The sequence below is a fragment of the Clytia hemisphaerica genome, unplaced genomic scaffold (assembly GCF_902728285.1).
Source record: "Clytia hemisphaerica strain Z4C2 unplaced genomic scaffold, Clytia hemisphaerica genome assembly, whole genome shotgun sequence".
Taxonomy (NCBI): Eukaryota; Metazoa; Cnidaria; class Hydrozoa; order Leptothecata; family Clytiidae; genus Clytia; species Clytia hemisphaerica.
This window is the reverse complement of record NW_027104101.1, coordinates 4,396,184-4,410,808: the sequence shown is the minus strand read 5'-3', so window position 1 is coordinate 4,410,808 and position 14,625 is coordinate 4,396,184. Positions and strand designations below refer to the sequence as shown.

The 14,625-nt window shown below is 32.8% G+C and overlaps 1 protein-coding gene across 1 annotated transcript; it reads left to right on the top strand.

The window, feature by feature from the left end:
* Positions 1–8,204: 8,204 nt before the first annotated feature.
* LOC136812993 (zinc finger protein 420-like) lies at positions 8,205–12,685 on the top strand. The gene is made up of 4 exons (XM_067069499.1): positions 8,205–9,323; positions 10,215–10,220; positions 10,435–10,851; positions 11,617–12,685. Exons 1-4 carry the CDS (start codon positions 8,247–8,249, stop codon positions 12,598–12,600), a joined length of 2,484 nt encoding a protein of 827 aa, XP_066925600.1. The 5' UTR covers positions 8,205–8,246; the 3' UTR covers positions 12,601–12,685.
* Positions 12,686–14,625: the final 1,940 nt, after the last annotated feature.

The following is a 14,625-nucleotide window of genomic DNA, read 5'->3' as shown; positions in this document are numbered from 1 at the left end:
CATGTTTTTTTATAAGTAAGTATCTAATAACAATTGAGTTAGTGAAATCAAAATCGAATTTGCTGTAAAAGCAGATACCTAAAATAAGCACTCGTCAAAGGCGGGGTCAAAGGAAAGTGAAGCTGATTCTTGAATGTCACGAATGTGGTGAATCGTTTGCATTGGCAAAGATTTTTAAACATCAAAGGGGTGGGTCAAAACATGCACACAGATCTTGAACCATTTACATGTAAGGAGTGTGGAAAGTCCTTTACACAAGAAAAACAATTCAAATCCTATCATAAAAAAGAATCTGATGATAGAAATTATGCAACAGTCCATCAATTGTGGTTTGAGTACATTTGAACGACCAAAACATTGGTTTTATGCACCGAAAACATGAATTTTCTACTTAAAATATGCCTAATTCGCGCGAAAATTTATTCTTTCTAAAATATTTTTTTTGTCAAACTCGCGAAAGTAAATGTTGTAGATTTTGCGATTTTTAGACCTCGCTTAGTTTGTTTGCCACTTATGATCAACGAGTGTGATTAATTACGTGCGTCCCGTGCCCTCGTGGGTCGTGCTCCCGAAAAAAATCACGTGGGTCCTGAAAAAATTCTCATGCGTGGGTCTGGCAGAAAACTGAGAAAAGTCGTGGATACGAAAAAAAATTCTCGTGGTGGTTCGTGCGTCCCAAATAAATGAAATGAAAATTTTTTGTTTTACTCAAGTTGATGGCTTACATATCGAGATATATAATCCCTACAAAAACATTTTTTTACAAGTCGTATATGTATAAAAGTTGCGAAGCGATCGAGGCAGGTCACTAAATTCGCAAGTTGCAAGCAAAAAGATAGAAAGTATTGAATGAGCCCAAAAAGTTTTTTTTTCTAACGTTATAGGGGTCTCACCAAACAAAAATGATTTATACGAGTGTGATTATTTATGTGGGTTCCGTGCCCTCGTGGGTCCCGTGGGTCCCGTGCCCTCGTTGGTTCGTGCCCCGTGGTTTGCCGGTAGAATTGAGCCACGAACCGCCCAAGAACTACTTATGAGATTTTTTTCTGACCCACGAACTACCCACGAAGTTTTTTTCGGGACCCACTATACGAGGGCACGGGGTAGGGCACGGGTAAGGCACGGGACGCATGTAATTTTGAAATCACACTCCACAAAATGGCTTTTCAACTGTGCAGTCGGGCTCAATCTAGATATATTTTTAACCGAAAGACTTACCAGCCGTATAATAAGACTTTTATGATATGTTTTAGATCCGTGATAATAATGCGATCTACAAAACCCGATGTATGATCTTGTTGAAGGCGACTGGGATCAAATTAGTGTTTATCCTGAGCTGAGAATAGTGTATGTAATGGCACTTCCATTCCACTTCAAAATCAAGGTGCATTTTTTTTTTTTTGGGGGGGGGCTAGCTATATGTTCGCGCTCTAGGTTGTTGAGTATTTGTCATATTGCCTCAATTTTTCCATACATTTTTTTCAACCATCCCTGGCTTATATTCAGTTTGAAGAGTGGAAGAGTCAGAGTGTGGCACTTTTGCACGACATCTCAAGCAAACTTGGAAAAAGTTGAGTGCAGGTGCAAAATTTGAGGTTTTCAGGTGCAAGTGCAGACAGTTTTTTAACCCAAGTGCAGAGTTCCGCTATTTTCTCCTTGAGTGCAGCTAATTTTAGCAATTTTTGGCCTTATTGGGCCAATTTTCGAGAAATAGGTGCACCAAAATTTAATCGGGTCTTCTTCGAAGAGCGGAACTTGGCATTTTCGAATTTTTTCCTCAAGTGCAGCTTACCATACTCTGCAAACTGGGCTTATATATACCATACCCCTCCCCTAATTCCAACACACCCTTCTTTAGAGAAAGGAATAATAGACCTTTTTGCCTTTCCATCTGCCATATTGAATTACCTATTTTGTATGCAAAAATTATGGTGGCCAAATTACTGTGGTGAAATTCCCTTAGAAAGTATGCAAAACATATGCAAAAAGAAGTATATACCGGGTGCGCCACAAAAAAGTTTCTCTCTTTGAAAGTAATTTTCTCGAAATCTAAAAATTTTAAAAGAACCATTTCTGTTTCGTTGGAAAGAAGAAAGGTAAACTTAAATTTTGATGGGTCATTTATTAAATTCGATTCGTTAGATTAAAAGTTTTATGCTCAATTAAATAAAAAAGTTACTTTCACAAAGTGCTCGAAAACGTTAAAAATCGACCTATCAAATTTTTATTTTAAATTTGGCAATCGCAATAGCCTTTACATGATTAAGAGCATTTTTCAGTAACTAAACACATAAATTTTAAAAATGAAGGGTCGAAAGGGTTTAAAATCTTCATCAAAATCAATTTAATTTACTTTTACCGAAATTTTCCTCACGTTTTTGGTGCTAGACTGGATAAAGTCTATGTAAGACTGGATCTACCTCGAAACCCATATTTGATGTATTTTAATGAATTTTACCAAATTTTTTGGCCTTTTTCGACGATTTTTCTTCTTTTCATTGAAATTTCAATCTTCCTTTATATAACAAAAAGTCATTTAGACATCTAATTATCATTTTTAACGACTGAAACAAAAATACTGATGTATCATGTAATTATGCTTCTGTTTAATTTGATAGGTCGATTTTTAACGTTTTTGAGCACTTTCGGAAAGTAACTTTTTTATTCAATTGAGCATAACTTTTGATCTAATGAATCGAATTTGATAAATGACCTATCAAAATTTAAGTTTATCTTTCTTCTTTCCAATGAAAGAGGAATGGTTCTTTTAAAATTCTTAGCTTTCAAGAAAATTAGTTTCAAAGAGAGAAACTTTTTTGTGGCGCACCCGGTATTAGTATAAAAACTTACCGTGAAAAAGGGTAACTTGCATCATAGACCTTTTCGCCTTTCCATCCGCCATATTGAATTGTATGCAAAAATTATAGTGGCCGAATTGCCGTGGTGAAATTACCTTAGAAAGTATGCAAAACATATGCAAAAAGAAAGTATTAATGTAAAACTTACATGCATAATTGGCATAATATTAAAGTATAATCTTGTAGAAGAAAGATTAAACTTGCTTCTTTTGAAAACTAGAAATAATCAAATTCGCTCATCTCTTAGAACAAGCACTTCAAACAACCATAACATTAGACTTAAACTCAAGCTGAAAAATCACCCGCGAAGGACAGAAATATTCCTTATTTGGCTGGTACGGTAAATTATTCTCATGGGAATAGAACCGTCAGACGATCAAATCAAAACATTGATCTGAACCCACTGAATGTGTGACGTCATAATTACTGCTTTCAGTTTGCGTGTTTTGAAAGTTTGATGTGTGTACTCCGTCTTGGTGGAATTCTTTAATGGCATGAAAACAGAATATGCAATGTCTTTAAGAACAAATTTCTAAAAGGCTTTTGTTGTTCTGTAAATATTTCTTTTTGGATTAAGAAATTCCATCTTTTATTGTTCTAATGAGTATAATATTTCTTTATAAGATGCTTTTTTGTCTTTTTAATCTTTGTGTAAACTTGCATATGTTTTGCATATTTTCCAACTAAATCCAACCACAGCTTTTTCGTTCCTCTATTTTTGCATACAATTCAAGATGGCGGATGGAAAGGCGAAAAGGTCTATTGGAGGCTAACATGAAAGACCCAGCTGGTCATTAAAATACAAAAATAAATCAAAACAAAAATGGTAGAGTAGAGCTGCGAGCGGAGCTGCATAGTTGTATTTTAATGACCAGCCAGGTCATTCATTTGAGGGCTATGCATGTTAGCCTCCACTGATGCAAGTTACCCTTTTTCACGGTACAGTGTAGACCTAAAGCTCTAAAACAGCATCTAATAACATGAAAACCAGAATATGATTCTTCAATGGGAATCAAAACTATAAAGTGCACTTACAAACATCAACTTGTCAGATCTAACAAAATTTATAACCACACTGTCATCATTGACAATAAAACAAACGATTTTCTGTCAAGAGCCTTGTAAACATTCCAACACTTCCATCGAAATGATCTATCACAGCTCAGTCTACCATTTTTAGCGCGGTCCGAGGATTGAGCTGAGAACGCTCTGCGAACTCCTGCGCGGTCGAAAACTTCAATCTGTCAATCATTTTCTCAAGCAAAGAGTACGCGAAGCGATTCTAGCTTTACGATAGTGCCGCGGTTCATCAATGGATAGTATTCAATTATCATTATCCCTTTATTTTCATTCCTAGAACTTTTGAAAAAAAAAGGAAAAATAGAAAAGTTTTTTTTTTTACTGCTCTATTCACATACTGAATTTGAAAGATCTTCTATGTGGCGTTTTTTTGCAAACTTCAAAAAACTGATTTTTGTCCCGCCTTTGCGGGACTTTGGCTTAAAGTGCTTGAGTGCAGCATAGGGTACAAAGTAGCATAGGGTACAAAGTCCAAACATGCGTTTCCCGTAATTTTTGTTTGAAGAGTTAGGTCTATACTGACTTACATAACCGTGAAATTGGGTAACTTGCATCAGTGAAAGCTAACATGCATAGCCCTCAAATGACTGACCAATCTAAGCAGCAAAATTTCAAAACAAATGAACTATACAGCTCTGCTCTACCATTTTTGTTTTGATTTAATTTTGTATTAAATGACCAGCCAGGTCATTCATTTGAGGGCTGTGCATGTTACCGTCAGTTGGTCTAATATTGACATCCCTCGTCTAATTCCGACACCCTTCTTTAGAGAAAGGAATAATATGAAAGCTTGAATCACTGATTAAAAAAGGATTATTCCTCTTTGACCACTAAGCAAAGAAAAACAGTTTCAACCTTTCTATAAATTTCAGCTGTTAAAGAGGGTGTCAGAATTAGAAGAGGGGTGTCGACATTAGACCAAATTATGGTAGCCTCCACTGATGCAAGTTACCCGATCTCACGGTACATAAATTGCCATTAAAGGGAACTTACTTTGGCGGAAACTAATTTTGGCGAGCAGCAAAAATCCTAAAACATTTTGGCGGGAACTTATTTTGGTGAATAGTGAATTTTTTTAATTTTGGCGTGAACTAATTTTGGCAAATGACAGCGTAAATCTGTTCTATTTTGCCTTATTTTGAGCAATTTTGATGAATTTCAGGGGTTATTTAGGCAAGGAAACAAAATTTAATTTTGGCGGGAACTTATTTTGGCGAGTGAGCAAGATATTTAATTTTGGCGGGAACTAATTTTGGCAAATTTTGTATAAATTTGCCAAATCCGCCAAAATTAGTTCCCGCCAAAATAAGTTCCCTTAAGATATATTAAAGTGTAATCTTGTAGAAGAAAGATTAAATTTGCTTCCTTTGAAATCTAGAAATAATCAAATTCTCTCATCTCTTAGAACAAGCACTTCAAAAAACCATAACATTAGACATAAACTCTAGACATAAACTCTAGACATAATCCTTATTTGGCTGACGGTAAATTATTCTCCTGGGAATAGAGCTGCCAAACGATCAAATCAAAACATTGATCTGAACTCGCTGAATGTGTGATGTCATAATTACTGCTTTCAGTTTGTGTGTTTTGAAAGTTTGATGTTTGTACCTTGTCTTGGTGGAATTTTTTAATGGCATGAAAACAGAATATGCAATGTCTTTAAGAACAAATTTCTAAAAGGCTTTTGTTGTTCTGTAAATATTTCTTTTTGGATTAAGAAATTCCATTTTTCCATGTTCTAATGATTATATATTATATATATTTCTTTATAAAGATGCTTTGTTATCTTTTAAATCTTTGTGTAAACTTCCATATGTTTTGCATATTTTCCAACTAAATCCAACCACGGCTTTTTCGTTCCTCTATTTTTGCATACACGCTTTTTTTTTATAAGAATAGTGTACTTTGGTTGAGGGTAAGCATTATTCTTATTTTTCTATTGTTCTAAACAATAGGCCTATTGTTTTAAACCCGAAATCTCACCCTGATATTCTTATAGAAGTTATTCTTATAAAAGAAAAAGCGTGTACAATTCAAGATGGCGGATGGAAAGGTGAAAGGTCTATGAAAGTTTGAATCACTGATTGAAAAAGGATTATTCCTCTCTGACCACTAAGCAAAGAAAAACAGTTTCAACCTTTCTATAAATTTCAGCTAGTAAAAAGGGTGTCGGAATTAGAGGGGTGTCGACATTAGACCAAGTTATGGTACCCTCTTGGCTGGATGGGCTGTATTGTAGTTGGTAGATCTATATCTACACCGTGAAGTCAGGTAACTTGTGTCAGTGAAAGGAAACTTGCATAGCTAGCCATATCAAATGACTGACCAATCAAAGCAGCAAAATTTCAAAACAAACTAACTACGCAGCACCGCTTGCAGCTCTACTTAGCTCTACTTTTAGAATCTCAAATTTGCTGTGCGAGTAAATAAAACAGCGTGGTTGGATAATTAAAAATCATGTGAGATCATAAATTTCAAGTTGGACGGGAATTCCAACGTTTCTTCTTATGCAATATTATACATGATATGACATCACTATTATGATTTGGAGATATACATTTTACCACCCGCAGATTTTGTAAATCAGGATTTGATTTTACTTTGTATTTGAATAAGCAGCCAGCAGGTCATTCATTTGTTGAGGGCTATGCATGTTAGCCTCCACTGATGCAAGTTACCCGATGTCACGGTAATTACCATCAACCTAATGTTCTAACTTGGGATAATTGGTCGAAACATGGGACTGTTGATATCTGGCCTGAATTTTCACTCGTATACTGTTAAATCTCTTTGACAACAAATTTGTTTTGATAACTCCACCAAGTTTATCAATCATACTTTCTGTCATAAAATGTCACTGTAACTTTCACTGATTGCGCACCCTTTTAAACTTTTTTGTTTTCACTCAAAATGACTGGACGCCGATTGGAGAATTAGAGAACACCCATGGTATGACCGCCTATCGCCCATGGGATTAACAAATAACAAGTGTGTAACTTTACGCGCGAATGACCTCAAACGCTCCATCGTTTTGCTTCTAATTTGGTCTTCTTCGTTCCAGACGCTCGGGTGTGTTCCACTACGGATTTTTTTCATTTAAAAGCCTACTCGGTCTGAAAGAGAAATTGTGTGTAAAAAATGTTTTTATTAATACGCTGTTCATTAACTCAAATCAAATAACTTTGGAGGTTTGGTGAAATGGTGGCTGAATTGCTGTCCTATGTTTTGTCAGATAGTCTCAAGTTACAAAGTTAGAGCAATTGACAGTACTCTGATAAAAGTATACTTTGTGAATGAAAGAGAAGACCAGTTTTCAATAGTTCGTAGGTATGTTGTGTAAAAAGTTTAATTTGCATTTTCTTACTTTTGTTGCCAATTTGACTATATATTTTCTTTTACATTAACCTTCAGTTACTGTAGGTTCATTCAACATGTAACAACAGTTTCTGGAACATTTTGCAAAAAAAGTTAAAAAAAAAAAGTTTCATAGTAACCTTCAGACAAAATACACAAAAAACAAGTCTACCTATGCTATATTATGTTTTCTGTGTATTTTGTCTGAAGGTTTTCCTTGTTCTTTTTGGTTGATAATATGATGTTAGCTCAGATAGATAAAATCTGCCTGACAGTCACACTAGGAAATCTAGGTTTCAGAAAATATCTTCTACAGAATGTGATTTGCAAAAACAAGGATGTGAATTACCTGAATCAAGTTCAAGATCCATACCAAAGACAATTTAACTTGATTTCAAGAAAATAAAATGATTAAAGTTGCTATCCTGCAACAGTTACCTAATTTTTGAAAAATATCTTATACAGCAATGTACGAAATCTAAGTTCTTATTTTCTGTAGATCTTTTCTTGTGAAGTTGTTTTTCAAATTAGTTTTCAAGGTTGACATGGCTCAAATCTTTTCATGTAATGGCTCAAATTGTTTATTTTGCTTTTTTTATAAGTTAAGCCCATTAAAATAGACAAAATCAAGATTTTACTGTTGAAATTGAAATTGATGGGTTTTTAAAAGTTTGTAATCATGAATGCCAGATTCCAAGAGCTAAAACTTTGTACCATTTTCAACTTTATTCTTACTTTCCCTCCTGGGAAATAAAAATTTCTGCTGGAATACTTGAATTTTAATGCTTAGTTTTGATAAAATTCTTCCATATAAAATTGTAGGTTCAACTTTCGTCATACTTGTCCTCCTGAAATGAAAAATTGCTGCTGGAATAAGTATTTTAATGTTTTAGTTTTGATTAAATTCGTCCATAAAAATTGGTTGTACTTTTATTTTAGCCTAAAATAAAAATGAGTCTGGAACTTAAAAATATAATAATCAAAGAGCTTGGCATCCACATCAAATTCTCATTTGATATTAAAGTAGAAAAAAATATGATTGGTAAATGTAACATCTCTATTGATAATTTACTTAACCAACTTGAGCTTGTTGATGATGAAAGAAGTTATTTTCATTTTATACCAAGTCATGATAGCTGTCAATCTAAACAAAACTCGAGGAAGAATGATGATCAATCCAAAACGACAGAAGATCTCTCTCAAGAAAGCATGCTAGAAAATGATGCTGTCACGATTTCGGAAGAAAATAATGCTGTTACGATTTCCGAAGAAAGTATTTACCAACCAAGTAGATTGTCAGAAAACTATACAGAAAGTTCCACGAGGCTTAGGTCTGCTGAGAATAGAAATAATGATTTAAGTCAAATTGAATCACTTATACAAAACAAGAAAACTGTGGAAAATGATAATGTCAATGCACTTTACCATGACACAGAGAACCAAACAAATGATGAGATAGAAGCTTCTGTTGAAAAACAGAAAGTAAAAAGGAAATCGCAAACCCTAAAATCTCAAGCTAATGAGAAAATAAAACCTGCTTATCTATGCAAGACATGCTTGAAGTATTACACCTCTAAAAGTCGTCTAGATCGGCATATTCAAACACATACTAAACCTTATCAATGTAAGGATTGTGGTAAATTCTTTTCACAGCAGAAACATCTCAAAATTCATCATGATAATATTCACAAGGGTATCAAATATTTTAAATGCACTGAATGTGATAAGGGGTTCGTAACAAAGATAAGACTTGATGCTCATATGCGATCTCACCAAGGTATAAAACCATTTAAATGTCAAGTTTGTGGGCTATGTTTTTCATGGAAGAGAAGTCTGGTAACTCATGAAAAAACTCATCAAGGAGATGATCCATTTATTTGTGGAGAATGTGGGAAAGAATTCAAAGAGAGGAAGGAACTTAAAGTACACACTGGAGAATTTCATAAAGGAGGTAAACCATTTTATTGCTGTAAGTGCAACAGAAACTTCAGCCGTAGGAGTCATTTAACAAGACATTATGCTTCTCATCATAGATAAATTATTAGTCTGAATTTTATTTATTTATTCTTTTTCTATTTATTTCTTTTTTTAAACTTACCTACTATGCGTTTACTATGTGTTTAGCTACTGTGTTTTTTATTGAGTCTATTACTTATTCAATAACAGACAAATCATACAAAATTTCATTTAATACAGCTGGAGCTTCACATATTTTTCATTTTGAAGGAATTTTGCTGAACTTAATAATAATAAAGTTTGTATAAGAAGAAAATATTGATTGGTTTGTCACTAAAATCAAATAAAATAATTCTAAAAAAGTCTTTCCATTATGTTGCCAATATCCATCTAAACAGTGAATTTATGGGGTCGTGTATCTACTTTTGAGAGAGAACCGAGTAACTGACAGTTATTCTTGTCAATAAAGGTCTTTTGGTCTCATTTATTTTTATATGTAGAATTTCAGAGAGTGTTCATAGGTGTTAGAATAATATTTTGTATGCACTTTTATTTATTGCTAGGGAACTTTTTTACAAGATTTTATACTTGCGGTCCTAGAGGTTGTCACAGAATATTGTATATATTGTATAAAGGAAGGCTTTCAAAGAAATTTCAACAAAATTTCTAAAAAAAGTATTGCATCATGTATAATTTTAATGACATTTCAATAGCAAAATTTTGTTGGAGCAAAACATAAATCACAGCAAATTATCTCCTCTAATATATTCAGTTGATATTCTTATTATTACAAAAAACAGAAACAAGCTTTTTGACTTAAAAGGGGAAATACCCAAGGGAAAGCTTCAATTACATCTATATCAATAAACAATGTGTTTATAGAAGTCAAATTTTATAGAGTTGTCTTGGAATACTATTGTGATTATTTCATCAAATATTAATTCTTTAAATCTTTTTTTTTAGAAAAAGGTAAAAAATGAATTTGAAAATAGAAAACATTTTAACAAGTGGAATCACAAAATATGGTGATACATCCATGGATGAGTTTAAAAATTTTCCAATCAACATTACATTTGACATCAAAATAGAAGAAAGGAATATTGGTAGTTGCAATATATCAGTGGTTAACTCGAATTCCCCAGTGGAATTTTTAGATCAGGAGAATAATAATTTTACCTTTAAGCCAACAAGATCACCTTTCACTTGCACAAAATACACAACTGATATCAGCAATCTGGACAGTTTAGTCAACCAGAAGGAAAATGGTATTTCCCAGGAAATACGAAATGAGAGTGAGCAAGAAACTTGTGGTGATCTTTCAGAAATGAGCAGAGTGAAATTTTCTCAGAATTTGGAGGCAATGCAAGGTAAAAAGGATGATGATATGACTTCAATTACATTCAAAATCGAATTAGACGTAGATCTTTCAGAGAACAATGTATTAAATGAACGAGACGATAATCTAAAATTTGTGTGCAAAATCTGTAAAAAGTTATGTTTGATAGAGTTCTTAGATAAAAGTAATTCTGACAATTCATTGATATGCATCAAGTGTTTTGAAGATGTTAATCCTAAGAAAATTGACGCTGGTGGAAAGAAGGTTAATAAAACAACAATAAATGAAAAGAAATATGCTTGCAAGGAATGTGGTAAGTTTTTTGTAGACAAACAAAACTGTGAAACACATCAAAACTCTCATAAAGGTTTGAAACCTTATGAATGTAAAATCTGTGGGAAACATTTTGGAGGAAAAAAAAATCTTTTTAGCCATCAGACAGTTCATAAAGACTTAACCTTTCCGCCACGCTGTTTTTTATATTTTCACGCTGTCCCAACGCAACTTTTTTTGAGAAAACGCAGCGTTTGGGAAAAGTGCCATATCTCAAGAACTAGAAATCTTGTGGTAAAAAATAAGCTATCCCTGAAAAGCTAAGCTAATTCTGCAGCTTTTAGGTTGGGTGAAAGTTCAATTAAATTACTCTAACTAAAATGGTAGCTCTACATTCAACAATGTTTTTTTCGTCACTTTTCGGCAATGTCACTTTTTTGGCATTTTTCACTTCCTATGCAAAAAAAAGTGGGGGGAACTTAATTATTAAATATTTCTTTAGTATTTTATCAATATGTACTTACTCCTGAAGCCATATACCAAAAATAAGTATCCAAAAACAATTCTAGTGGTCACAAGGGCTTTTCAAACATTGCTCACTTTTCTCAGAAATCAGTGTTTTTCCGTCCGCCATCTTGAATCAGTGTTTTTATTTGAAAAGTGCTGACTCACACCGTTATCATAACATTACATCATTATATATCAACGGAAAGCTTAGACTCTCTACTTTCTTTTTCTTCTTTTTTCAACGATCAGAAAGCAAGCCAATCAAAGATATTGCGCGAGAAAGACATGCCTATCAAATTGCGTATATGTACGGCATTCGGGACGTCTCAAGGACGTATATGTACGGCATTCGGGTTCAAAAGGTTAAAACCATTTAAATGTGAAGAGTGCGGTAAGAGCTTCTCGCGTAGAGGTTCTTTGAAAAGTCACCTTGTAATTCACAAACTGAAAGGAACTAAACCATTTGAATGCAAAGAATGTGGGAAAGTGTATGCAAGGAAAGGTGATCTCAAAAAACACTTGGAAGTTCATGACAACACAACGTTTCAATGCGAGGAGTGTGATAAATCCTTTACGTCCAGGGATGGCTATAACAAGCATAGGAAAATACATATTGAAGGAGTAAAACCCCATCTATGTGAAGTATGTGGGAAGTCTTTTTCTATAGAAAGCCGACTATCTGATCACCAGAATATTCACACAGGAAATAAACCTCACGATTGCAAGGTTTGTGGTAAATCCTTTGCAAGTAAAAATAATTTAAAAGCACATCAACAGATTCACGACACAAAATCATTTAAATGTCCAGATTGTAACAAATGCTTTATATCAAATAGAAAACTTACTCTCCATAAAAGCGTACATTTAATGGAAAAACCTTTTAAATGTCAGGAATGTGGTAAGAGTTACTCACATCAATTTATGCTGGCAAAACATGAATCTGCTGTTCATAAACAAATTAAACCTTTTAACTGTGAGGAGTGTGGAAAGTCATTTGCCAACAAGGGTAATTTAAATATGCACCTTGTTATACACACTGGAATCAAACCATTTGAATGTAAGGAATGTGGTAAATCGTTTGCAAGGAAAGGTGACCTATCAGGTCATCAGCGTTATGTTCATGGGCTAAAAAAACCTTATCAATGTAAGGAATGCGGTAAATCTTTTGTCAAAAAAGTTCAATTTGAACATCATCAAGAAAGTCTTCATAAAAAAGACACTATTGAATCATGAAACTTTTTTCAGATTTTTTATGCAAGACAATGTTTTCTTTTGAACTTACTGAAAATTCATAAGTGCTTCAATTCAAAAATTTGTATTTTTTGTTTCAATAATATTTTTTCAAATCGATAAAACAATCTTTTTCAGTTAGAATCTGTGTGTGTCGGTCCCAAATACCTTAAAATGGTTTTAAATTTCATGTGTTATTGAATTTTGTGTGTTACAAATTTTTTGAGGAAACGTGTTTTGCATATACAGTATTAAATTTCAGGATTGCCAGTTTCGGGAAATTTTTTTGCGTGTTTTAAATTTAAAAAAAAAATGACATGAAACACAAAATCTATTTCTACAGTAAAGAAATATCACAACTTGAAAATTTCATTGTCTTTAATTTTTGAAAATTTCGTGATTTTAAGCTTATTTTTAAAATTTTTTGTGTGTATTTAATTTCGCGATTTTGTATTTTTGAAAAATTAAAAGGTATTAAACTTCGCCAAATTTGACCTAAGAAATCGCAAAATTAAATACCAGCAAAAATTTGTAACACGCAAAATTTAATACCGTTAAGGTAATGGTAGGATTTGACTGAAATTCTGCACACTTGGTCCTTAGGTTAATTTCTGGGGTTTTTTTTTCTCATTTTGGAGTCAGGGCTGGTCAGGGAACTATTTTTTTTCGGTTTATTTTTACTTCAATCAGACAAAGACTTCCCCAAATTCATTTTTCAAGGCTTGTTGCCAATAAAATTCAAGTTTTGTCTTAAATCTAATGTAAGAATCAACTGACTTTTTTTATGTTTTAGAGAAAACAAAAAAGAAAAATGAAATTAATAATAGAAAACATACAAACAAGTGATGTCACTAGAGATAAAGAATCGTCTGGTAAATTCGATTTTCCAATCACAATCAAATTTGACATCAAATTGGATGGTGAAATAATTGGTAACTTTGATTTATGTGTTGAAAGTTCTACAAAATCTATCAAAATATGTCGGATAGCAAGAGAAATCACTTTCATTTCATTCCAAAGAAACGTTCATCAGAAGACAACCCGGTGCTAAAGACCGTTCCGATTGCTGATATCGTCATCAAACCAAAAATGCCAAGCATTGCAACAATGATAAACACACAGTATCAACCTTTACCATCGAATCAATCAAATCAATTTCATAAAAATTTGATTGAGCAACTCCAAGCAGTCACTTGCCATCTTAAGAAAAAGAAAGGATTAAAAACTACACCGATTCAAATTTTGCAGCAAAGGCATCTAAATATTGCACCAAAACCAATAACAACACAAAATGAAGAGAAAAACACAATTGATCTTCAAATTATTGAATCAAACAATGATTCAATGGAAAAATCGAAATGTGTAGTTTGTAAAAAACCTGTGAAGAACCCAGACAGCATCAATCGATTAACCGATTAACGATTTATTAACGGGTCACGGATTGTCTCCTCTCAAAATCTTCTCAATTAAAAGATCAAAAAATCTTCTCAATTAAAAGATCAAAAAATCAACTCCTATCTTTACAATTATATCATAACTTAATCATAACTTATTATCTACAAACCCATATTAAAAAGAAAAACTCTTAAATTAATGAAAAGTATATTTAAAATTAACCAAGAAAATAAACAAAACAATAAATGTTCCATTGACTTTCAAATGACTAATTTTATTAAAATATTTTCATCTCAACACAAAAAAAGAAAAAATCCTACTTTTACAATAAAATAACTTACTATCCACACTAAACATCAAAATTAACCAAGAAAATAAACAAAACGATAAATACTTCGTTGACTTTCAATTGATTAATTTTATGAAATCTATTCATGTCGACACAAGAAAATAGTTCCACTCCTATTTTTACAAATAAAATCACAATTAATTATCCACAAAATAAAAAATAAAAAATCCACTCCTATTCTTATAAAACCACAATTAATTATCCGCAAATTCATATCAAAAAGAAAATACTCTTAAATCAATAAGTAAACTGACCAAGAAAATAAACAAAACAGTAAATATTTT

What these genes read in the sequence shown, in the direction of transcription:
- LOC136812993 (XM_067069499.1), top strand. Translation starts at nt 8,247, where the DNA reads ATGAGTCTGGAACTTAAAAATATAATAATCAAAGAGCTTGGCATCCAC. An exon ending in TTGACGCTGGTGGAAAGAAG is followed by an intron (nt 10,852 to 11,616) that starts GTTAATAAAACA and finishes TTCAACGATCAG; the next exon opens with AAAGCAAGCCAATCAAAGAT.